The sequence below is a fragment of the Sphaeramia orbicularis genome, chromosome 5, assembly GCF_902148855.1.
Source record: "Sphaeramia orbicularis chromosome 5, fSphaOr1.1, whole genome shotgun sequence".
NCBI classification, from domain to species: domain Eukaryota; kingdom Metazoa; phylum Chordata; class Actinopteri; order Kurtiformes; family Apogonidae; genus Sphaeramia; species Sphaeramia orbicularis.
Window position 1 is genome coordinate 30,409,606 of NC_043961.1, and position 23,825 is coordinate 30,433,430.

General features: G+C 38.8%; 2 protein-coding genes across 3 annotated transcripts in view; both read left to right on the forward strand.

The window, feature by feature from the left end:
* LOC115419498 (potassium voltage-gated channel subfamily B member 1-like) overlaps positions 1 to 16,263 on the forward strand; it is a 48,364-nt gene extending 32,101 nt beyond the window's left edge. For both annotated transcript variants that reach the window (XM_030134307.1, XM_030134308.1), the window contains one exon: positions 9,721 to 16,263. In XM_030134307.1, the coding sequence (XP_029990167.1) occupies positions 9,721 to 11,574 (1,854 nt within the window). In that variant the 3' untranslated portion in view covers positions 11,575 to 16,263. The remainder of the gene's footprint in view (positions 1 to 9,720) is intronic.
* A 2,761-nt stretch (positions 16,264 to 19,024) lies between these two features.
* Positions 19,025 to 23,803, forward strand: LOC115419499 (retinol dehydrogenase 10-B-like). Its single transcript, XM_030134309.1, has 5 exons — positions 19,025 to 19,750; positions 22,366 to 22,464; positions 22,542 to 22,687; positions 22,767 to 22,898; positions 23,426 to 23,803. The coding sequence occupies exons 1-5, from the start codon at positions 19,301 to 19,303 to the stop codon at positions 23,544 to 23,546; spliced, it is 948 nt and encodes a 315-aa protein (XP_029990169.1). The 5' UTR covers positions 19,025 to 19,300; the 3' UTR covers positions 23,547 to 23,803.
* The last annotated feature ends 22 nt before the right edge of the window (positions 23,804 to 23,825 follow it).

Here is a 23,825-nt window from a genome sequence, read left to right on the forward strand (position 1 = left end):
TAAGGTTTTAAAGAGTTAAGAATAGGTATGTCTACAGTAGGTAATATTAGACTGAAATCTATGTAATGGGCCAAAAATAACAGGAAACACATTTAAAAAGGAATAAAGAAGTAATATTATAATAAACTCATACAGTTTTGGTAATTATATGGAAGAGCATGCAGTATACACCATAATGTCACTGAGTATTTCTGCCTTAATGTTTAAATGTTTTCCCACTCATAGCCCTTATTTCTGTTGCATAAATTTCAGTTTCACAGTTTAGAAATGAAACTCTGCATTTCTTGTATCTATGTAAAGTGTTTCCACTCTGTGCTGTCTCTTTGGGAAGCAGCAGGAGGGTTAGAGTCTATGATCATGAACACAGATGATTACAAACCAAACATTTCCATGTTCATTTCAAAGGTTCGAATCATTTGAAAGGTCTATGGAAATGTCAAAAATGTATAAAGAAATACCACATCTCAGATATTCTCAGAAACTACAAATTCATACAGGTACTGTGGACTGATGAGGAGATCAAATTATTTCTCAGGTTCTTCTGTGAAAGCATGAAACATAAGAGAACATTTAATGAAAAATAGCAATGTTTAATTTCTATTCTGTTTATTAAAGCCTGGTGTAGCCTACTCTGTCACCTTCTGATGGACGACATTCACCCATAAAGACCCAAACATCCACACCATCTACCAAAATCATCTACTGATATAAAATGTTTAATACCTGTTGATCCACTAATTCATGTATATAATTAGTGTAAAATACAGTTTGTCATCTTTTCATGGTCATTAGATATGACCCATTTGGATGTTCAGAGGCTCCGTAGTGAACGTGAAAACACCGTCCTCTTCTACAACATTGATTCACCAGTAAAACCCATAGAGTTGGATCAATGACAGTGGATGGAGACACGTGGTTTATGCTCAGTTAATGACAGATTTTGATGAAAGTCACTTTTTCTTCAGTTTTCTCTATTTTTGATATAATAATCCTCAACTTTACTCTGAGCTTTCATGAACATCTACATGATCAGTAAATTAAATGTTGGAAAATACCTGATTTTCACTGAAAAAAAAACAAGATACAGAAGATAATATTACAATAAATGGTGATAAATCACTTAAGGATGGTTAAATATAGAGAAAAATTCATTTGGAAACTGCCACAAATGTCACGCTGGGTCTTTATGGGTTAATTTTTTTGTTCCAAACCATCTTATAGAGATGCATGTAATTAAAAAAGTCTTCAGTTCGGCAAGTTTTCAGTAGTTTTGTTTACATTTGGAAACATTACTGTTCTGTTACTGAATGATATGTTCAGACAGATACATGTAAGTCTAGAGAAAACACAGATTGGTTGAGTCGTGTCTCTGTCATGAGAAACAAACATAACAGAAACTACTCTGCATAATGCTGTTGTCACATTTTATCTCAACTATTTGCAACCCTCTGCAAGACTATAATCATGCAGTTCTGTGTATTCCGATGTGTTTAACATGCATTTACCAATACTAACATCTTTTTGTTGTAATGTCTTTCTACATTTAAAGGTGGGGTAGGAGATCCTGGAAAAATGGTTCGAGCAAGCTGCATTTTGAAAATACACAATTCAAAAGTCCAAACCCCTTTCTTCAGACTTCCCCCTGAAGCCACGCCTCCAGAGTACTGTATTGTACCGGGGGGGGACAAATGGGAGTTGAGTTTGATAGACATATCATCATTCAATCATTTCAATGGGCCGGTTAAAATGATTGGATGGTGTTTTTTCAGTCCTGTCCATTCCACAGGTGACTAAAATTTTGTATTTTTGTGTTAGAGCATTTAATTAATTGGTTGTAATCGGAGTGTGAAGGGGATTTAAAGCAATATAGTAAAAGATGCTCCAGGAAAACATCTCCTACCCTACCTTTAATTTATGAATGTTATCAACAAAATACTTGATATTATTAATCAGTCTTTTCTAAACTAAGTGGATGTGCAGACCAGTGGCGGCTGCTCGTCTTTCAGACAGGGGAAGCTCATTGTCGGCTTACATAAAAAAAAAAAAAATTGTCAAGTTATTTAAACATAAATTCGGCTCTACGTTCCTTTTTAAGAAAATGGTCAGTGACCTTATCGTACCAAGTAGGCGTCTTTTCCAGGGACTGGACCAGTGACCTCTCAATGTCCAGCAGAGCTGGGCTGCTCAGATTGCCTTGGTCCATTGTGTTGTGGGTGTAAGACTTCAGCCTTTTTAAACTAGAGATGCTCTTTTCACTCCGACCCAGCCGACAGTCTGATTGATTTAACTATCTACAAAACGATATTAAACTCGAACAAGAAATGATTAAATTATGTAACTGAAACAAGAAAACGCTGAAATCCTGTTAAATTGAAACAAGGAAGTACAATGAGTGTGTTTTATTTACAGTGCAAGAAATGAACGAGTAATTTTGTAGTGATTTCTCTCTCAATTTCACAGCAGAATGTGCGACGGTATTAAACTGAACTGTGTCAGTGAAGGAGTAGATCTCAAAACAGCTGTCAATCAAACGGGATTCAGCCTTTCGACTGATCATCCAATCAGCATGTGGGATTCTGGCGTCCAGCCCAGCCAAGCTCCGCCCACAGCTCCATTCACCCCCAGAGACACCCGGCGTCCGGGGGCGGGACAACATCGTGGCATTTATCCAATTACCGTCCAGTTTTGAGGCAATGAAAAAAACTGTTCCACTCAGTCCCATTGAAGCCCAGAGACGCCCGGCGTCTACGGACAAATGCACTGAGCAGAGATCGAATGAGAAAACAGCGCAACGGGAATGGATGAGAAGTGAACAACATCAAGTCTGTTGATTTGTGATAAAGCTGATTCTGAATGAACTCATCTTTGAGATGAACGTGTTCTAACACATTTGTAGTCAATAAAATGTCAACACAACCGAACATATTTAACCATTTAATTTTCATAATTTTAGGGGAAGCTGGGCTTCCCTTGCAGTCTGTGAGAAATCGCCACTGGTGCAGACCATTTTACACTCATTTCATTTTATTTATCCTTGCCTTGAAGGAGGTTTGAGATTAACCAGATATACCCGGTGTTAAAACTTGGCCATTATCTTACTGTGTGGTATTTGCATGATAATACCTCTATTATCAAACTATTACCCCACTATTACATGTTATTATTGAACTGTAAAATAAGCATTCAGTCACATTTAATCACTTCAGAGGAAACAAATGTTTTAGGAGCTGTAATTAGTTTATGTAAGTAGATGACAGGTGTGAGTAGTTTTACTGCACTGCGGCACCTATTTGGAAATTTCCAAGAAGATGATTGTAACCCAGGGGAGGAAGTGTTTATGGCTACAACACACATCTCCCATTTCCTCTGGCAAGGAACAGATTCTCCACTTTGTTTACTGCCTCTGTAATTCCAGCCATCTTTTCCATCGCAGTCTTGAGAGAAAAAAACTCGGTATCTCTCAGAGGGAGCTACAGCAGAACCATAACACACTGCAAGAGAAAGGTCAGCTGTCCGGGCACACGGCCAGAAAACATTTACTGGCAAATCACAGAAGAAGTAGTACAATAAGAGGATTACAGATGCCACCTTTGCACTCAACATGCCCACAGAAAATAAAGCGTGTGACTCACTTTGTGACATAATCCCATCACTGATTCAGCTCATGTGGTGAAAAGGGCAAATCCAGTTACGAAGAGGATGGACTAGAAGTGAATCCACATTTCACACAACATGACGCAGGGGAAAACCCGCTAAATACATGACTAGAAAGGCTTTTGTTTAGTGAATACAATAGCACTTTGTTGAGCGTGCCATCTTTTCTCGGGCACAAATGCCAGTCGTGTTGTTTTATTTTTGTTTTTGTTCATGCCTCCCACGCCTCCAGTCTGCACCTGTTCACTATTGAACAGGTGTATGAGTGAGGACCAAAACAGAAGCTGTGGAGTTCAGTAATAGTATGCTGAAAATCTGAACGCTTTACATACGCTGAGAGCAATCATTCCATTAGTGATTTGAGCAGTTAGTTATGAAATGTTTTCTCTTTTGTACCTTTTGTACCTTATTGTTACTGAAAACTAGTGTAGCAGCTTTGAATCCAACTTAACAGCAGGCTGATGATGAATGAGCTGCCACCTTTATAGATAGAGGCTTTGTGTTTTATACAGTGAAGTTGAATCAACACACCATGTAGGACATAATTAGGTGAGATCAGCCATGTGCCATACAAGGGATATATATGACATGTGATAATATGTGCTCCTTTATCCAAAGTCATATTTTTATTTCACTACTGGAACAAGGTTAACTATGCTGTCCTATGTCCGTCTGCTTTAATTAAGTACATTGGCCATACCCACTGAATAAAGAGATGACATACGAGATTTGGAACATGTTCTTATTAACCCATAAAGACCCAAACATCCACCATCTACCAGAATCATCTACTGATATAAAATGTTTAATACCTCTTGATCCACTAATACATGGAAATAATTGGTGTAAAATACAGTTTGTCGTCTTTTCATGGTCATCAGATATGACCCATTTGGACGCTCAGAGGCTTGATAGTGGAACATGGAAACACCATCATCTTCTACAACATTGATTCACCAATAAAACCCATAGAGTTGGCTCAATGACAGTGGATGGAGACACATGGTTTATGTTCAGTTAATGATAGATTTAGGTGAAAAAGTAACTTTTTCTTCAGTTTTCTCTATTTCTGATACAATAATCCTCAACTTTACTCTGAGCTTTCATAAACATCTACATGATTAGTCAGTTCAGTGCTGGAAAATACATTATTTTTATTGAAAAAAACACAAAATACAGAAGATAACATTACAATACATGATGATAAACCACTTAAGGACATTTAAATGTAGAGAAAAATTGATTTGGGAACTGCCACAAATGTCACACTGGTCCTTATGGGTTAAACACATGTACATGAAAGTCCAACCACTTCTAGAAACCATTTAAATATGGCATTATTATTATTATTATTATTGTTGTTGTTGTTGTTGTTGTTGTTGTTGTTGTTGTTGTTATTATTATTATTATTATTATTATTATTATTATTATTATTATAAGAAACTAAAAATGCATTTGATATGTATTTATTTGTTTGTTTGCCCGATGCCATTTAAAATATTGCCACAACTGTTCATTGTGGCTCACATAGACATCTCTCATGAATCCAAAACTATTCTAAATTAGGGATAAGCACAAATAATGGATTAGTCTGTTAGTCAAAGGTAAGCAGTTGACATCTTTCTGTAAGAGTTAATTAATTTTTATGTACTGTATTTGTGGGAGATTTACAGTACCATTCAACAGTCTTGGGCCACTTTCTGCGGGGTTGAAATGAGCATACATATTTATTTCTATTTCTATTCTCTTTTTTCTCCTTGTACATGAATATGTGCACAGCCTTAAAACACACAAAAAACTGAACTAAGAGGGTTCTAAAGGTTAAAGTCACTATTTAGTGTGACCTCTGATTCCATGATAAGAAGCAGCACAAACAGTTATAAACATCTGACATGTGTTCGCTGAAATCTGGTATAAAACAGTAGAAAATGAATGAAATTTATTTATTTATTTATTTATTTATTTATTTATTTATTTATTTATTTTTACTGCTGTACATACTTCCCATATACCCAGATTGTATCTTAATATAGAGACTGAGGAAATCATTTCTGTGGTCATTATAATTTTACTAAACTAATAAACCTAATGTTGTCCTGCCTTTTGCATAGTACTCAGTGTTTTACCTCATAGAGCCTGTAGTGTTTATGGTGCTGTTTCTGCATCTCTGCTGTGGTTTCTGTGGAGAAAACAAGACTGAAGCAGATGTGAGCAATATGACATTTCCCATCTATATTGCAAATCACAGAAATACTGTTCATTTTCACCAGGTCTTTGTCAAGCACATTTTCCTTACTCTTACCTCTTTCCTCAGCAGTTGTTTGAGATAACCTTGGAGTGACCACCAAATGAATGCTAATTAATCTAAGGGCATCTAGGGCTTTGTCTGACTGGTTAAACAGTCGCAGATGTACAGCCCATGTACCAGATAAGTGTTCAAGTGCAGAGTGTAGTGAGTTTCTTGCACATGTTCATATTGTGATGATGTATGATTCATTGATAAGAATTATTTGAAACATTCAAGCCGATATTTTTCCACTTGTTCAGATTTGTAGAGTCTGAAAACAGGTGAAAACTGTTGAGTATAATACAACCTGGCTACCTACAAGTAACTGTTGAGCTGTAATCCTGATGGGAAGCTCCCTCTGAGGAACCTCCAGCCGTGTGTTTATTGTAGTCTATGCCTACATCGATCAAGCATGAAGCAGGAGTAACCTTGTGTGGTGAAAGCACCGTGAAAAGTAGGCTACATCTCTGGCTCTGCAGTCCGTCATGGCACAGCGAGTACCCACTCACACTCATACACACCTTTTCCAGGACAGGATAGCTTGTACTTCAGGAGGATATTAAATATTCAGCCTCCTGCCTCCTGTGCCTCCTGGCCTGTGGGGAACAGAGACTCGGGGCTAATTACTGAGCAGAAAATGAACATGAACTGTGTGTATCTGATCGTGTGCATTTGTAGGTGTGGTATTATTATGGATCAGTGTATGCCTGTGCAGACATGTGTATTTGCTGGACAGTAGCTAAAGCAGCAAAAATCTTGACCAGTTTCAGCTGTTGTGAACAGGAAGTGGGACGGGCTGTCCCGATGACCTCAGTGCTCATCATTAAGAGCTAATGAAGTAACACAATACTAAGCATAACCCTCTTTAGCAGAGCATCAGCTTCTTAATGGTTCTTGCTGTATAATAGTGTCTTTTTGACTCTAGCGCAGCTTTTTTCTTTTCATTATACGACTTGTGCTACCACATATTCACTTGACTCTTCTGGTCTTCTCCTTCTCTGCTGATCTGATAGCTCTAAGATATTTAATTCATATTCCATTTCCTCAGTCGTGAAATACATCCGCATAAATGAATCATATAAACACATTTTATCCCTTTACTGAGGGAACACAAATTTCTGTTGTAATACTCAGAGAGAGTTTGCCTCATCGACTGTGTGTCTCAGATTTATCACCATGCTGCCCCTGTAGACTCATCTTTGTCTTTATGTGTATTTTTATGTTAAGGTCACATCTCATTGCCTCCTCTTTTACTGACCATTTTTGGCATGCTGCCAAGGTGGGAGGGGAAAAATTGAGTAAGTGAGAGAATTGGATGTTAGGTGGAGCTGGTCATGCTTCACTTCTTCCTCACACACAACACGCCTAGGTTCAGTTTCAACACTGTCTTTTGTTTTCAGCATGATTCATTAGCTACGCTCAGCCTGGTCAGTCCGTCAAGACAGATTAGTCTTGATCTGATGAGTGCAGTTTCCACTGGACAGCCCATTTTAAACCTGCAGTTCAGTGACCAGTGCATCTTTGGTCTCATCTCTATTGAAATGTACCTTCTGTCCTGTCTTTGATGTTTCCCAAAATGATATCTGATCTCCTTATCCTCAAATAGCACTAATGACCACAACTTATTTTACCACTGTTAAGAGCCATGTTAATGTTTCATGTTGACAACAGTTGTTTTATAATTCCCTTGAGTGTGATTAGTAAGTACCACAAAATCAACCTCTATTGTGTCTTTTTTGAGGGTTTTCATCCATCACTTGGATCTCTTGAGATCCAGACCCAAAGGCATGTTATTTCTGGAAAGGCTCCGATACAGTTTAGATTTTGGTCTGCCCTTTAATTCAGCCACACTGCAGATATATTTGGCCTCTGAAGGTGAAATGCCTTCCTCTAGTCTTTGTCCTGCCCTTAGTCACCTCCACCCCAGCAGGGTTTCTCTGCTTTTAGTCCCACTCTCCTCAAAGGCCAAGGTAGGTGTACAAGCAGTCACCTGTCAAGATTAATTAAAGCTTATGGCCACTGATTTGTGCCAGGGAATAATCCTGCTCACTAGCCCAGGACACAGCCTCCACAGTGACCTTGTGTTGGATTTCACACCGACTCTGGGACAGGAATAATAGGTGTGTTACACCTATACGCCCACAACTGTGGAGCCTTCTTAATCTCCAGCTCTATGACCAGACTCTATTGTACTCAGCAGATTATATCATTAGTAGCTGGCTCAATGCTTCAGAGGTTTGCTGTAGTCTGTCAGTAAAGCTCACTGACACACTGCGGAGTGTTCTTTGTAAAAACAAGTCATACATTGTAGTTTTCTTTTAGCCTTGGGTGTTGAGGGATTGAAGTAGACTAAGGAGAGGGAGTTGTTAAAGGCAAGAGTGGTAGGGGAGTTTTAAAAAATGTATCAAAACAATCTCAGACTCCCTCTCTGGTCTCCCTCCATCACTGTCTCTCTGAAATGCATCAAGACGTGAAGAGAAAAAAAAAACTCGGGCTCCAGAGATCACATTAGCTCTGACCTCACTTCTTCTGAAATTCTGACATGACATTTCATGAATGTTCCGGAGAAAGTAGCCATAAAGTTAAATGGACTGTGAACTAAAACCATCAGAAAATGGCATCACTATAGTTGGGGATATTTTAGCCCATTCCAAAATGTAATTTAAGTCACAAATAGTCCTGCGCTCCACTTTGACACACTGAAATGGAGTTTCTCATGGGTATGACATTCCTCCTCTGACACTGTTAAAACACTGTTTCACTTTGTTAGAGGATATTAACCTTCAGCACATTGTTCCAGGCTGTCAACCGCTAACTGTAGCTGCACTTTCACTGACAGAATTATTCTTTTTGAACCTTTGTTTGGATTCATTTATTGATAACAGTTTTCTTTTTCTGGGATTAAAATACATTGTTCCGATACTGCACACTGTATAGCTGCCACAAACACAAAATTACAGACAATGTTGCTGATGTACAATGAAAACAAGAAGTGTGATGTTTAAAAAGTTGGATATTTCGCTTTATACATCAACCAAAAACAGAGCTGAAAGGAAAGCAAATATGGTACAGTATTTATATTAATCCGGACAGATGAGGAGCATAATTAACATCTGTAAACCAGATGAATATATGTACTGTAGTACAGTCACTCTCCTTTTGGACTGTCTTGCTTTCCACAATGCATATTGCAAGAGGTATATATTATATAATTGCTGATTAGGTTCTTCATTGCAAGTATATGTTTTCTGTTGATTTTAGATATTAGATGCACTGTATATAAAACAATAAGCACTAGAAAATAACTGTGGCTCAGAAGTTGGTATGTTGTCCAGTTTTATCACTAGCTCCTACTTTTAATGTAGAAAAGCTTTACATGAATAATGCAGCTTATTGTTTTCATCACAAATTTAAGTTTATAAATGATATATACACGTTATCACAGATCAGTCTCGTTTTTGAGTTGTTTTGTTTGTCAAATTAAGTTAATGAGAAGGACTCTAACAAGAAAATATGGCCTCAGTGTTCTTGCAGTGGAACTTTTAATTTTAATCACCCCATTCAAAGTTTCCAACATCAGTCACTAATGCACGATTGATTAAATGTTTGCTGCTTGATTCACAAAGATTAAAAGACTTAACTGAACCTTGTTGCAGTTAGATTGAAAATGCAAATCCAAAACTAGAACCTTGCATTTGCTTAATCTCTACAAAGCACTTTTGCAATTCTACTGAGATTTAATGAGCATGTGTCTCAACTTTTCCTCTTGTGTTTTACAGATCCTGGCCATTATCTCCATCCTCTTCATTGTGTTGTCCACCATTGCCTTGTCTCTGAACACCCTCCCAGAGCTGCAGGACACAGATGAGTTTGGCCAGTCCACAGACAACCCACAGCTGGCCCATGTAGAAGCTGTGTGCATCGCCTGGTTCACCATGGAGTACCTGCTCCGTTTCCTCTCTTCTCCCAACAAATGGAAGTTCTTTAAGGGTCCTCTGAATATTATTGATTTGCTGGCAATCCTGCCCTACTATGTCACCATCTTCCTGACAGAGTCCAACAAGAGTGTACTGCAGTTTCAGAATGTGCGCCGTGTGGTTCAGATTTTCAGGATCATGCGTATTCTGCGTATCCTGAAGCTGGCTCGTCACTCCACAGGGCTTCAGTCTTTGGGCTTCACCCTTAGAAGGAGCTACAATGAGCTGGGCCTGCTCATCCTTTTCCTTGCCATGGGTATCATGATCTTCTCCAGTCTGGTGTTCTTTGCTGAGAAAGATGAAGAAGATACCAAGTTTAAAAGTATTCCGGCTTCCTTTTGGTGGGCCACTATTACTATGACCACAGTAGGCTACGGAGATATCTACCCAAAAACTCTATTGGGAAAGATAGTAGGGGGGTTGTGCTGTATTGCTGGGGTCTTGGTTATTGCCCTACCAATCCCCATCATTGTAAATAACTTCTCTGAATTTTACAAAGAGCAGAAGAGGCAGGAAAAAGCCATCAAAAGACGAGAGGCACTGGAGAGGGCTAAGCGAAATGGTAGCATTGTCTCTATGAACATGAAAGATGCGTTTGCCCGCAGTGCAGAGCTCATGGATGTAATGGTGGAAAAAACTGATGAAACCAAGGAGAAAGTACATGATAATCATGTGTCTCCAAATCCACTGAGAGGGACACCCAAACTGAGGTCACCTCAGACCAACCCCACCACTCCCACCAAGACCCTTGAGTCCAGCTACGAAGAGCATGCCAAGCCCTCTAGCAGTCCTCAGCATCTCAGTGTAGAGAAACTGGAGGAGATGTATAACAAGATGGCCCTGACACAGTCACAACCAAATCTGAACAGCAAGGAAAAAGGACCACCGTCCAAAGTGGTCAAGCAGAGGGCTGAACTGGAGATGGGGAGCATCCCGACACCAGCCATCTCCAGCACAGTGGAGGCAGTGACAGACATGAGGAGCATGTCAAGCATCGACAGCTTCATCAGCTGTGCCACTGACTTTCCTGAGAGCTCCCGCTTTTCCCAGAGTCCTGTCAATACCAAGCCAGGGAGGGTCAGCACTAACCCTAGCCTGGAGCCCACCATAGAGAACGAGCACGAGGGATCCCAGGCCACTACACCCCAGACAGGACGAAGTAACCAGCCAAGCCCATATTCTGACACCCAGAGACGCCTGCAGGTCAACAACCCACTCAAGAGCCACTCGCTCAAAGTCAATTTCAGAGGCGGCGAGGATTCAGGTACAGGACCCCTGTCAGACAGCTCATCAGTCCAGAGCCCTGAGGTTTCTGTCTACACAACTGCCAGCAGCAGGACACCCAGCAAAAGCCCGGAAAATCTACGGCCAGGCATTTTCACATTCCATGACTCATCCATCAGTAAGTTCATCGACGCAGACACGGATGAGGAGGAGCACCTACATGATGGTTCAGGCACCAACCCATCCCAAAGACTCTTAGAGAAAGCCAGCCCCAAATTTGGCCATCACTCCAGCTTCCAGCAAGGGTCCAACCACATGGAGGGCCTGCAGAGGAAGCTGGGAAACAGCACACTGCCATTAGAGGGGCAGGAGAACCATGTGGCTCAGGAACTACAGCCACTTCAGGGGGAGAAGAGTCACTCGAATGCTTAAAGTTACGTATAAATGAGAGACTGTGGTGGAAAGACTGGAGAGAAGGAAGTCGATAAGAAGCACAGTGAACTCAACAAAACTGAACTTTCTGAAAAATATGAGGGCACTGAAAACATTTGAGAAGAATTACACTTCAAAATACTTTCCACTTAAAATATCCAGTCACTGTCAAGGATGGAAAAAGTTTTGTGTTTTGCTCTGAAACATTTCTGTGAAGAAATAGCAGGACTCTGATGTAAGAGGTTTTAAAATGTCCCTTTGACAATTTTTACCATTTCTGTGTTTGTTTCAGCCCAGATTAACATGTAATAATTACAGCCTATAAAGTAACAAGTACATATATTATTCTTAGCAAATACCTATTTTTCTGACTACCCTTATAACCAGTAGCAAAAGCTGTCAGATCAGTAGCAAACCTCAGCGGGCATTTTAAACACAGCACTGCAAACTGGGACAAACCTAACACTCAGACCATTTCAATAACTATGTATGTTGTAATATAAACCAGGGGGATACATTTTTCTTTAAGTTTTGGTCTTTTAATGTGATATTACCAAGGCCACGTGTTGGGAAAATGTAAAATTTGTTTCCTATAATTTGTTTCCTTTAACTTCCTTCCTTAAAACTGGCCTTAGTTCATATTGTCTCCTGTTTTATGTTTGTTTTTGTGTGAGTGAGAGCGAGAACGACAGACAGAACATACATATAAAAGTGAGGGCAATGATTTTCTTTCATATCCAGTATATTTATTAATATGTAATGTTTATGGTCTCTTGTCTTAAGTGTGGACTTGAAGAGAATCAAGCATTTCCATTTGTTTCCGTCCAACAGCAGTATAGTGTCTTGCTTGTTGATATTTTTACTGCACAGAAAGACACTGTGAGGCTGCGTCCATTGATTTCCGTCTCGCTCCCATTTTGCCGAACTCCTGGCAAGAGAGAGCACCTTAACATAATAACTATTTTATCATAAACAAAAACTCTTTATTATGATTTGTTTACTTATTTTGCTTGTTTCTCTATGACTCTGTGTGGCCCTCATTGTGGGTAATCTGAGTTCATCTTTGAAGCTGACGAAAATGAAAAAAGTCTTGTGTTATTTCACACAACGTCTCAGAGGTGTTTTGGAGGAGGCATCATTCCAATTGTAGCTGACAAACTCAACTTTAGATAAAATAAAATGAGTATCATTATAGCTGGAAGGAAGCTCTGAAAATCACTGGGAGTTTCTAAGCTGAACTTCCAGTTGTGTAAGAATGTGAATATTGTACATGAGTAACTACAAAAGTAGAATATTACAAACATACACATTTATTGTACAAGGTAAAGAATCAAAACAATTTATATTTTTAAGATATTTTCTAAAATTATGGACTCTTAGACAAATATATTGTGCTAATCTCATAGTTTTGCATTTCAATATATGTATTGCGTTATTTTGATGGAGTTGCATTTCTTAGACAATACACTGTAGTGGTTAAATTTGTAATGTTTGCTAATGTCTCCCTGTACGTGTCCGTCCCTCCGTCCTTTGTGCAATGTGAAGAACCAAAGAACTGTTCTGTCTGATAACTCATACAGATTATAGTAGGTTATACTGTTAGATCTATAAATGTTAGAAGTGTAAGCATTCCTTCTTTAAAAAGCAGACTCCGGGATATTTCAGGGAGCCATACTTGCTTATTCGGTTTCAAACATGTAAGCTGGAGTGTGCACAGATAAGAGGACTGGCCTCTGCGGAAGAAAGCTGTTGACAAGAGATCAAAAAGAAAAGGAGATGGAACATGAAGAGGAAACATAGCACTTTATTTTACACCCATTTCAAAAGCTAATTTGATTATTTACACACTGTAGAACATGGAGAGTGGTTTGCTTCCAGAAATCCAAAACATTATGCTCATATGAGTTCACATGATATCTCTTAAAAACAAAGCCACCTTGCAGCGACAGTCTGCCACCCAGAGGTACCTCGTGTGTCTGTAGACCCCTTTAGGTCAAATAATACTCTGCTTTCTGCTTATTCAAAAAATGTGACCTTTATGGATGCTGATCATCTGGTTGTTACTAACAAAAGCATGATTTTACAACAATTTCTTAACTTTACATATCATGCAAGCATGCTATAATGCATATATTTTAGTAGCAAGTTAATGTATTTAGGTTGTTCACTCTATATGTTTTGATTACTGCAATCATTACACTTAATATGGGTTAGATATTTTTGTGCCTTTGCTTTTAACCAACATCTGCCCCGTACACTGAACCTGTCACTATTTCCTGTCTATTAGAGTCTGAATTACAATTAAACAAACTGTACAAAAAGGATAAAAAAAACACAGACTGATATTTGTCATGTCTACCCGCAACACAGTCTGTATTTCCTGTGCACTTACATTAGTGTGGTGCACATTTACATGAAAAAGGCCCAGTCCTCGAAAAACAAACAGGTGTGGACTCAGTAGTGTGAAAGACCACTGTTTCCATGGTGATGGCTGAGATGACTGGAGAGCTCACATTTGATGCAAACCAGTAGCCTAATTTGTAGATTTTGGGTCCTTAAAGACGTCAATTTAGACTAATTGCAGATTCACTTTGTTTCTATTCTATGTTCTTTAATTCATCTCCTTCTTAACCCTCAACCTCACCTGTGGCATCAGCAGTAAAGTCTCAGTTATTACACACATTATGGAAACCCATGTAAACTGGATCTTGGGTCTTCGTATCAGACCGACACATCGTCCCCTTATTTCAAACCTATTACTATTACATGCACACAGATATTGTGAAAGACAGTTTGACCACAGCTGCAGTCATAATCCCCTGAAGCAAAGGTGCCGTCACTATGCGTATGGCCACTATGAAGCTTCTGTGGAGGAAGGGGGGTGTGAAATGTGAATGGAATAAGAACAAGCATTTTGTGACAGTGAGCGGAGTAGAAAAGCTGTCAGCTTGATCACAACTGACATACCTAATGATGGCTGTTACTCTGCGACTTCTCCTCATGTCCAACTGCAGCCTGGATAACTCTTAACCCAGACAAGCTGACCATTTAAAGGTTCAGTGTGTAAGATTTAGGGAGTCCAGAATATATAGTATTGAAAATGATGCTTTAATTTGTTTATAATCACCTGAAACTGTGAATTGTTGTTTGCGTTACCTTAGAATGAGCAGTTTACATCTACAAATGGAGCGGGTCCGCCATTTTGCACTGCCATGTATCTACAGTATGGAGCGGGCTTCTTATTTTTTATAGCAGATGGTATCCAGCATTAAGCTGCATTACTGTCACCACTGCCAGAGTTAATATCTAGAACAGACATACCAAACACTAGCCATGGTAAAGTCCTCTTGCATTTTAAGAGGCCACTATAAGGTGGCAACTTCACTGCGCTATTCCACTAAATATCACACACTGAACCTTTAAAAAGCATTATGTTAATTAGAAAATAGAAGTTTTGTGAGCTAATTCTGCTCTCTTAGGGGGAAAGACTTTTAGCTATTATATTTTGTTATTGTGAAAGTAAAGTATGAAGTGAGATCATGAACACAGCACTAACATGTTTCCATTACAGAGATCAGCTCTGCGTTGGAGTCTGTAGTGCAGAATGACGGTGCAAAAATGACAGTTGGGTTGAGGCATCCTTTCTGAGGATGTGTTCATTTCTGGGATTCTATAAATATCATCCTGGGTTTGCAAAGGGGGGGTCCCAGCCAGCAGGAAAGGCTCAGTTACACCAATGTCTTTGGTCCGAAGGTGTCACAGAGCCCAGAAATACAAACTTTGAAACTAAAGAGCCTGGCTGAGGCGGATAAGGAGGCTGTTCAGCTTGCAGGAACTATACAAACAGTCACTGGTATGTGGGATTTGTTGCGGCCCCTTAACATTGCATGGTAATGGGATAAAACTGTCAAACTGACAAATGGTCAAATGACTTTCACTACTGAAGGCATTAGAGGCAGAAGATAGAAAAAGTGTGCGTGTATGTGTGGGTGGGGGGTGTTAACAATATGAAGATTCATTAGCATTCGTCACACAACAGTTAAACATGCAGTAAATAGTGACAAATCTGTGGAATTGAGCCTCTCACCGTGGTGGATTACTTCAAAACAAGCCATAGGCAGAATAAATGGTTACTACTCTTTTCTCTGTTGGATGAATGTTAAGAATGTCCTTATTGCTTTTTATATGTTTTTATGTTTTCTGAACTGCACTTTATTGATTTGTCTAGTGTCTGTGCAAATAAAAAAGGTAACAGTCTTGCAAACGCTACACATTTCTTGTAATACAATTTCCAAAAGCACAAGGTACAATTATAATATTATTAAGTAACCATTTCCTTTAAGCACAATATGCCACACAAGAGGTTAAAAGCCAAATACAGACATGTAATTTCATTTTCAGACTCTTCCCCCCTTCTTCAGGGAGTTAATCACCTCTGTTCAGCTCAAACAGGTCTGTATGCTGCCCTTATTGTGTCTGGGGAGATGTTTGTTTTGTAAAGTTTCATACTTGACTTTGTAGAAGATTATCTTTGTGATTTCCTGTTGTTTGACACATGTAGCGCTATTAAACTTTGACACACAGAACCTGTAAATATCATCTAAAAAAGCTATAGGGAAATGTCTATGATCATTTTGAAGCAGTTTTCTCCTTTTACTGACTGATGCTTAATAAAAGACAATAAACAAGTGTTGGTCCACAAGCCTCAATTTGTTAACTGTGATGTGGAGAAAAATAAAATAAAATAAAAAATAAAAAATACCAAGTTTTATGAAACAAATGCAACACAGGATAAGGAGCCTGAGAGCCTGTGCAATGTCTGAGCTTATGTTTAGAAGATGAAGACTGCAATCATTATACAACAGCACCCTCCAGTGTTTGAGTTTGCAAGAATTGTGCGGCATACAATCTACATAAGATAGAGTTTTAAAGTTTAGCTGGGAGTAAAAGAGTCAGGCAGCTATCACCGGTAACTTAACGTAAAAAAAAAAAAAAAAAATTAAAAAAAATAGACGTAAATATGAGGATGTGAAGCATTGGCTCAATTATTTAGAGAAAAAAAGGAAATGGGCCAGGCAATCCAACTGTATTCATGCAGAAGAAATGGTTCACCAATAATTAGCTCTGTCAAACTCTGTTGTACTTAATTTGCACTGACCTTCTCTTTTTGCTGTGATGTTATCTGTTACCAACTGTTCACATGTGTCTGTGTGCATGTTTTATGTGGTTATAGACATATATTAGCAGGGTTTTTTAGTCTTTCTCCTGAATGTTTTATATTAAGTGTACATTTTTTATTGTATTTTCAAAATACTACATGTATAAATCCTGCACAATATAGTATAGGGATATTTTAAAGAATTATTCTACTATTAAATCTGGATTTTTGTTTTGTTATTGCTTATGTATGCTTATAAACGATCTACATACTTGTAACTTTAATCTCTTACTTGTGTTATTATGGTGACACAGTATAATCTGTCCAGGGACAACTGATGAAAAATTGCTAATCCTTGCACACTTCCAGGAATGTTGATTAATGTACAATGTCCCTGTCAAATAAACTAATAAAATACAAATAAAATAAGATGGAACACTGGCATTTTAGCTTCACAAGTTATCAAATATGTGTTAATACATAGGTGGGAGTAAAGCTGTATATAACGGATTTGTGCACACGTGCTAAGCTGTTTATCACCTTAACATTTTAGTTGGCTAATCCACCTCACATCATGGCTCAGAACTAACTTTCAATAACAGATGAAAGGAATGTCTGCGTAAGAGGTGACCGGTCATGGATAAAATACTAAAAATATCATACTTGTGTAAACATCTTACGTAAAAAATACAATTGGAGCAGGGAGCTAAATTGGCCTAGTGTTTCATAAAATACACTTTCCATAAATAATGGGTTTAAAGAAAGCGACAGAGTTCAAGCATTATGTTTTTACACATTTCAAACACTAATATACTTGTTGAAATACTCAAAGTGGTTTGTTGCAGAAAGGGTCTTTTGGGGGGTTAAAGGCTAATCAGTGACATCCTCCTCTGAGTGTCAACATTTTGTCTCGACACTCACCTGATGTGCCATTATCCCTTTAGTGGTTTTAATGCTTTGTCTTCACGTCTAGGTGTCTCTAACCTTTGACCTTTTAAACACTAAAGAGCACAGTGAAAAGTGTGCAGAAACACAGTAATTAAAGGTCAGTGCTGTCTGACTCACAGTCCTCCGCCGCACCCTGTTACAGAGACTCGACTGTATACAAGTAGCTGCAAAACATTAGTGATGCTGGGCTGTGAGCCAACTTTCATCATCCACCCACTGATTAAATAAGAGATGTGAATATAATGGAGGAGCTCATTCTAATGGACATGTATTTACACTGTTGTACATAAAGGTGGAATTATTTTGTTTTCAGTCACATTCCTCATTTTATTCCTAATTATACATGTCAGTAATCACCTTTGACCAGGTACAATGATTACATACTGTGTCCTAGTTCAACTTTATTAAGAATAAATCACAGTCACAATCTTTTCATGACAGGAGGAAAAAATATTGTATGTGTGTATATGTAGGAGTGTGGAACTACACAGGTGAGTAGATTTATGGTGATTGTGTTTGTATTTGTATAGTATGTATATGTGTATGTATACATTCTTACACTGATGCGACTGCAATTGATTCAACTGCACTCATTTTGCACATCCTACACTATTACATGTCATGTTATATGAAAGTTTGTACAAGTTTAAATTTTACCACCCCCACCCCCTACCCCCCTCCCAAAAAAAATTTAATTTAATTAAAAAAAAAAAAAAAAAAAAAAAGGGGGGGGGGCAAGGGGTATTGGTTTTGGTTCAGTTTCTTTGTTTGTTTCTTTGTGTGTTAACACTTTAGCAGCAGAACTATTAGTTGAATTCATACCAAACTGGGGTTATAGATTGCCAGTGACCCTGACCAGATGTGATTACATTTTTGGAACAGTAGGTCAATGTTTCAATTGTCTATGAATTTTTAAAATCTTTTTTTTTTTTTTCTCCCCATTTCTTACAATGGGTAAAATTTCACATGTCTGTAGCAGCAAAAGTATTGGTTGAATTCACACCAAATTTACTTTATAGATTGCCAGTGACCCAGAATGGATCTTATTACATTTTTGGAACAGCAGGTCAAAGTTCACATTTTTTATGAATTTTTAAAATCTTCCCATTTACTTATAATGGAGGAAATATGTGCGAGGGGCGGGGTTTGTCGTGCCTGGCACCACTTGTTTTTTTTATGACTATTTCTGTCTTAGTTGGGCATGCATGCAGTTGTATTTTACTGCCATTTTTCTCAGTATTTGTTCTAGTTGTATGCATTTTAGGATGCACTGGTCTGAGTATCTCTACATGATCCATCTGTGGTTTGCTGTGGACTGAACACTTGGTCCAGTATTTAGTTGGATTCCAGAGACCCTTGTGTGATATTAATCCCTGCCTCAGTTTTGTTCTCAGTCACTGTTTATGAACGAGTTATGAATGTGCACGGGTTAGTCAGTCAGGTCCTCAGTCATCAGACAAAAAGCCTCTTTATTGGTGGCCACCATCAGTCCTCCTTCTAATCCGTTGCACGCAAGTTACATAAAATGGCCATCCACTTCCCACGTCACGTAGAGAAACAGCTTGGTGGTCTGCTTGTGCGCCTCTGCAAAGCCATCCGAGCACATCAGACAGAAACATCATGATTTTTCTCGTAGATCTTCTGCTGATGCTCATCGACCTCACCTGCTCCATCCTGACCGCCATCGTGCAGACCTTCCTGCGGCCCAGACTCAAGTGCATAGATGGAGAGCTGTGTCTGATCACGGGGGCCGGGGGTGCGCTGGGTCGGCTGTTCGCCCTGGAGTTTGCCAAAGAGGGGGCGCACCTGGTGCTGTGGGACTGCAACTCCGCTGCCAATGAGCAGACGGCCAAGCTGGCGAGGGAGCTGGGAGTCCAGGTGCACACGTACACCGTGGATCTGTCCCAGCGCCACAGCATCTATGACACAGCGGACAGGGTGAGGACGGAGGTCGGGGAGGTGTCTATTCTGGTCAACAACGCCGGGGTGGTGGCCGGACGGAGGCTGCTGGACTGTCCAGACGAGCTTTTGGAGAGGACTCTACTTGTCAACTGCCACGCACTGTTTTGGGTGAGACCTTTACGCACGCACCTTTACGCACCAACGCTCCTAAAAGTGCCACCTTTTCCACAGCGCAAAACAACCAGGCATCTGTTACATAACATCCATTGAGTGTTTGTGCGCTGATGTGTGAAGGGATCGGAGTGGCCCGGGGCTGAGCATCACATTAGGGACGTCCTTGTGACTGTAAAACATGTCCCCAGTAATGGGTGAGGTAACAAAAGGGGACGGCTGCCATGCCCACTCATCCACAGAATCAAAGGAGCCCACTAGAGGAGCATGTGATTGTGCTCCTGATCCTCTTAAAGCATTAGTCTCACAGGCCTTGGCTTAAACAATAAAAGTGTAAGCTCATAAGCACCAAATATTACAGATACTGGAGGCAGACAGAGGAGGCGGGTCATTTCTGTCCTTTTTGTAACAGCGCCTTCCCCTCTGGAAAAACTGGCAGCTTCTCCTCATGTGGGCAAAAGGGAATAAATGAGCTGCAATAAGCTTCTCAACCACAAGTGTCAAACCAAAACAGACCCACTAAAGCACAGGTGTCAAACATGCGGCCCGGGGACCAAATCCGGTCCAGTCTGGCCCTTGGATGAATTTGAGAAATGTAAAAATTACACTAAGATACTGACAGTCCTTTTAGTTCTGGTTCCACATTCAGACCAGTTCAATCTCAAGTGGCCAGGACCAGTAAAATACTATCATAATAACATATAAATAATGACAACTCCAAATTTTTCTCTTTGTAAATGTAAATATTTTCATGTATTTACACTAAAACAAGGTTTAATTTTACAAAAAATGTGAATAACCTGAATATGAACAACCTGAAATGTCTTAAGTGAAGTACGTATTGTGAAGTATTAAATGTTTTGTTTGTAGATCCACTGTGATCTGTAAGTTATACTGTACATGTGTAAATGATAAACTGAGGCATAAGATTGTTAAAATTACACTTATTTCTTCAGTTTGTTCATGTTAATAATATTGTTTGAAAGGATACTTTGCAAATGTAAACCTTCTCATAATTTAAATTTACTTTTTTTGCTCTAAAACATAGAGAAAAGTTTGGAGTTGACATTATTTATATCTTATAATGTTATTTTACTGGCTCAGCCCACTTCAGATTAAATTTAGCTGAATGTGGTCCGTGAACTAAAATGAGTTTGACACCCCTGCACTAAAGGATCCATCCAGCCAACATTATGGACTGAAATTACTCTGAGGATGTTAATGGTTGAAGGTGTCAAGCACATTTTAGTTCAGGGGCCACATACAGCCCCATTTCATCTCAACTGGGTCAAATCAGTAAAACAGACTAACTCCAAACTCTAAAATTTAAACAACATTATGCCTGTTACCTAACGTTTTGTGTCATTGTAAATCCACAGCAATCTGTAATGCAGATTTATAAATGATAAGTTGAGTCATAGTACTGATAAAATTGCACTCATTTGTCTTGAAATTTCAGGTTGTTCAGGTAATCCACATTTTTTTAGGAAGCAGTTTGCAGAAGTAAACATTTTCATGATCTAATTTTACTGTTTTGCATTAAAATAAAGAGAAAAATTCAGAGTTGTCACTATTAATAGGTTATATGCCTAATATTTTAATTGTCTAGTCCAAAAAATTTGAGATCAAACCAGGCTGTATGTGACCCCTGAACTAAGTCAAGTTTGATGCCTGTTCTCTCATATTCAGAGCATTTTGTATAACAGTTCTAAAATGGATATTTAATTACACATTTAAAGTACTTATGAGTTAAGTAACAATAACATCAGGGTCCTAGAATTAGACCTATCAGAATAAAACTATGTCTGTTTCTTTCAGTGGTGAATAGAACCATATGCACACTTATCGGTAAAGTCGGAGTCAAACTGTTACAAATTCCTGAGGTGTAGTTTGTCTTCTAATTCTATGACATCAGCCCTAGATCTGATAAACCCATATGAAATCTACACACAGAATTTGAGAGCAAGGAAGTGTAAAATAGTGGAAGTATTTTCTTTAAAAGCCAACATTTATTCAAAATATTTTAATTTGATTGCTGCAACTATTTGGAGCAAATATGTTGTAAATAATTTCAGTTTATGCGATCATTATGGACAACACAATCCAGTGAAAGACGCAGCCGGTGAGGTTTAGAATACAGACACATGAAATAACCTCAGTCAAAATGTATAAATTCTAGAAATACAGCTTCAGGATTCAGCAGTTCCATTCAGTTCATGGAAGTCTATGTTTATTGGTGATAGATATGAAATGAGCCATACAACACTGAATTGTTTTGTGGTAATAATTATAAATTTTAATCATTTTATTGATACAGAGGTAAAATCTGCGGGTCAAATTTCTAGCCGTTTTCACATTAAAGCTGTTGTTGGACTTAAGAGGCTGGTTTATTCAGCACGTGCTTCAAAATACTTAGCTTAAAGGGCTTCAGGGAAATATTTCAGTGTCCTCATCTCACTCTGGTGTGAATAGTACTTAAGATGCTGCGAAGCTCACCAAGCTGCATCAGCTTTCAGAGCAGGTACAACATAGACTGATGGATCATGAGCCCCATCCGTGGGTTCAGCCTTTAACATACATCTCAACTAAGAGTTTTCACGTCTTCTCCACAGATGACAAAGGCCTTCCTCCCTCAGATGAAATCAAAGAACCATGGTCACATTGTAACCGTTGCCAGTGCTCTTGGACTTTTCAGCACAGCATGTGTAGAGGTACGAATTTTAACTAGTGCTCAGTTACAAAATCAAAAACACCGATTTACTGCTGGTGCTTTTACCTCTCCCTTCAGGACTACTGCGCCAGTAAATTCGGAGCTGTTGGTTTCCACGAGTCTCTAACTCACGAGTTGCAAGCTGAAGACCTGGATGGAATAAAAACCACTTTAGTCTGTCCTTATATTGTAGACACAGGGATGTTTGCAGGCTGCGAGATCAGGTATGACACTACCAATATTCTCAGCTTTTCTGAGTCTGAAGTATGAAGTGTTCTATTGTCATGTTTTTAAATGTACTAGGAAGGAGCTGCGGAGTGTGATCCCACCTCTGGAGCCCCTCTACACAGTCCAGCAGTCTATGAAAGCCATCTTAGCAGAGCAGCAAATGGTCTGCATTCCCCGTCTGATGTACATCCCCTTTCTCGCAAGAGCGTGAGTATTTAAGGCTATCATGAAGAAAAAGCCAAAACAACACTGCAAAACTCTAAATCTTACTAAGTGTATTTTTCTCATTTCTAGTCAAAAATATCTCATCACACTTAAAATAAGACATAATCACCTAAAGAGTAACCTGTAAGTAAGATATAAGAACTTATTTTTTTGACAATAGATCTTGAAAATCTTATTCCAAGAAATCTCACCAAGATAATTTTCACTTACTCCATTGGCACATTTTTTTTGCTTAATTCAAGCAAAAAAAATCTGTCAATGGAACAAGTGAAAATGATCTTGAAAGATTTCTTGAAATAAGATTTTCAAGATCTGACTAAAATTAAGTTCTTATATCTCACTTACAAGTTACTCTTTCAGTGATTGTCTTATTTTAAGTGTGATGAGATATTTTGACCAGAAATTAGAAAAATACACTTTGCAAGATTTTGATTTTTGCAGTGAACAAAAAGATATAGCATAAAATGGTAATAAAATCCTAACAGAGCCTGTATGTTGCTTCTCTTTAGACTCCTACCGTGGGATGCTAATGTTGCAACATATCGCTTCATGGGAGGTGACAAATGCATGCTACCCTTCATCAAGAACACTGAACAGAAGACGTCTAATGGCCATATCAAGACCGCCTAAGATTTTCCTGATGGTCTTAATTCTTTGTTAAAAAAACGGACCAGTGCCGACACCAAAGGCTCTTTATACATTCCTGTATTTTTGTTTTGTTTTGAAGGGACTGTCCACATGTTCATTTTACACTGGACCACATTGAAACTTTGTTCATGAACGTCTGAGCACTTATGCTTACATGCCAAGTACTTCCTAGTTCCCTTCCAAGAATTGATCAATAAGTAATTCCGTACAAAGTTGAAATAAAGTTCAATTGACATCCACTCCTGGGGTAGTCAGTTACAG

What these genes read in the sequence shown, in the direction of transcription:
- LOC115419499 (XM_030134309.1), top strand. Translation starts at nt 19,301, where the DNA reads ATGATTTTTCTCGTAGATCTTCTGCTGATGCTCATCGACCTCACCTGC. An exon ending in TCAGCACAGCATGTGTAGAG is followed by an intron (nt 22,465 to 22,541) that starts GTACGAATTTTA and finishes CTCTCCCTTCAG; the next exon opens with GACTACTGCGCCAGTAAATT. An exon ending in TTTGCAGGCTGCGAGATCAG is followed by an intron (nt 22,688 to 22,766) that starts GTATGACACTAC and finishes TAAATGTACTAG; the next exon opens with GAAGGAGCTGCGGAGTGTGA.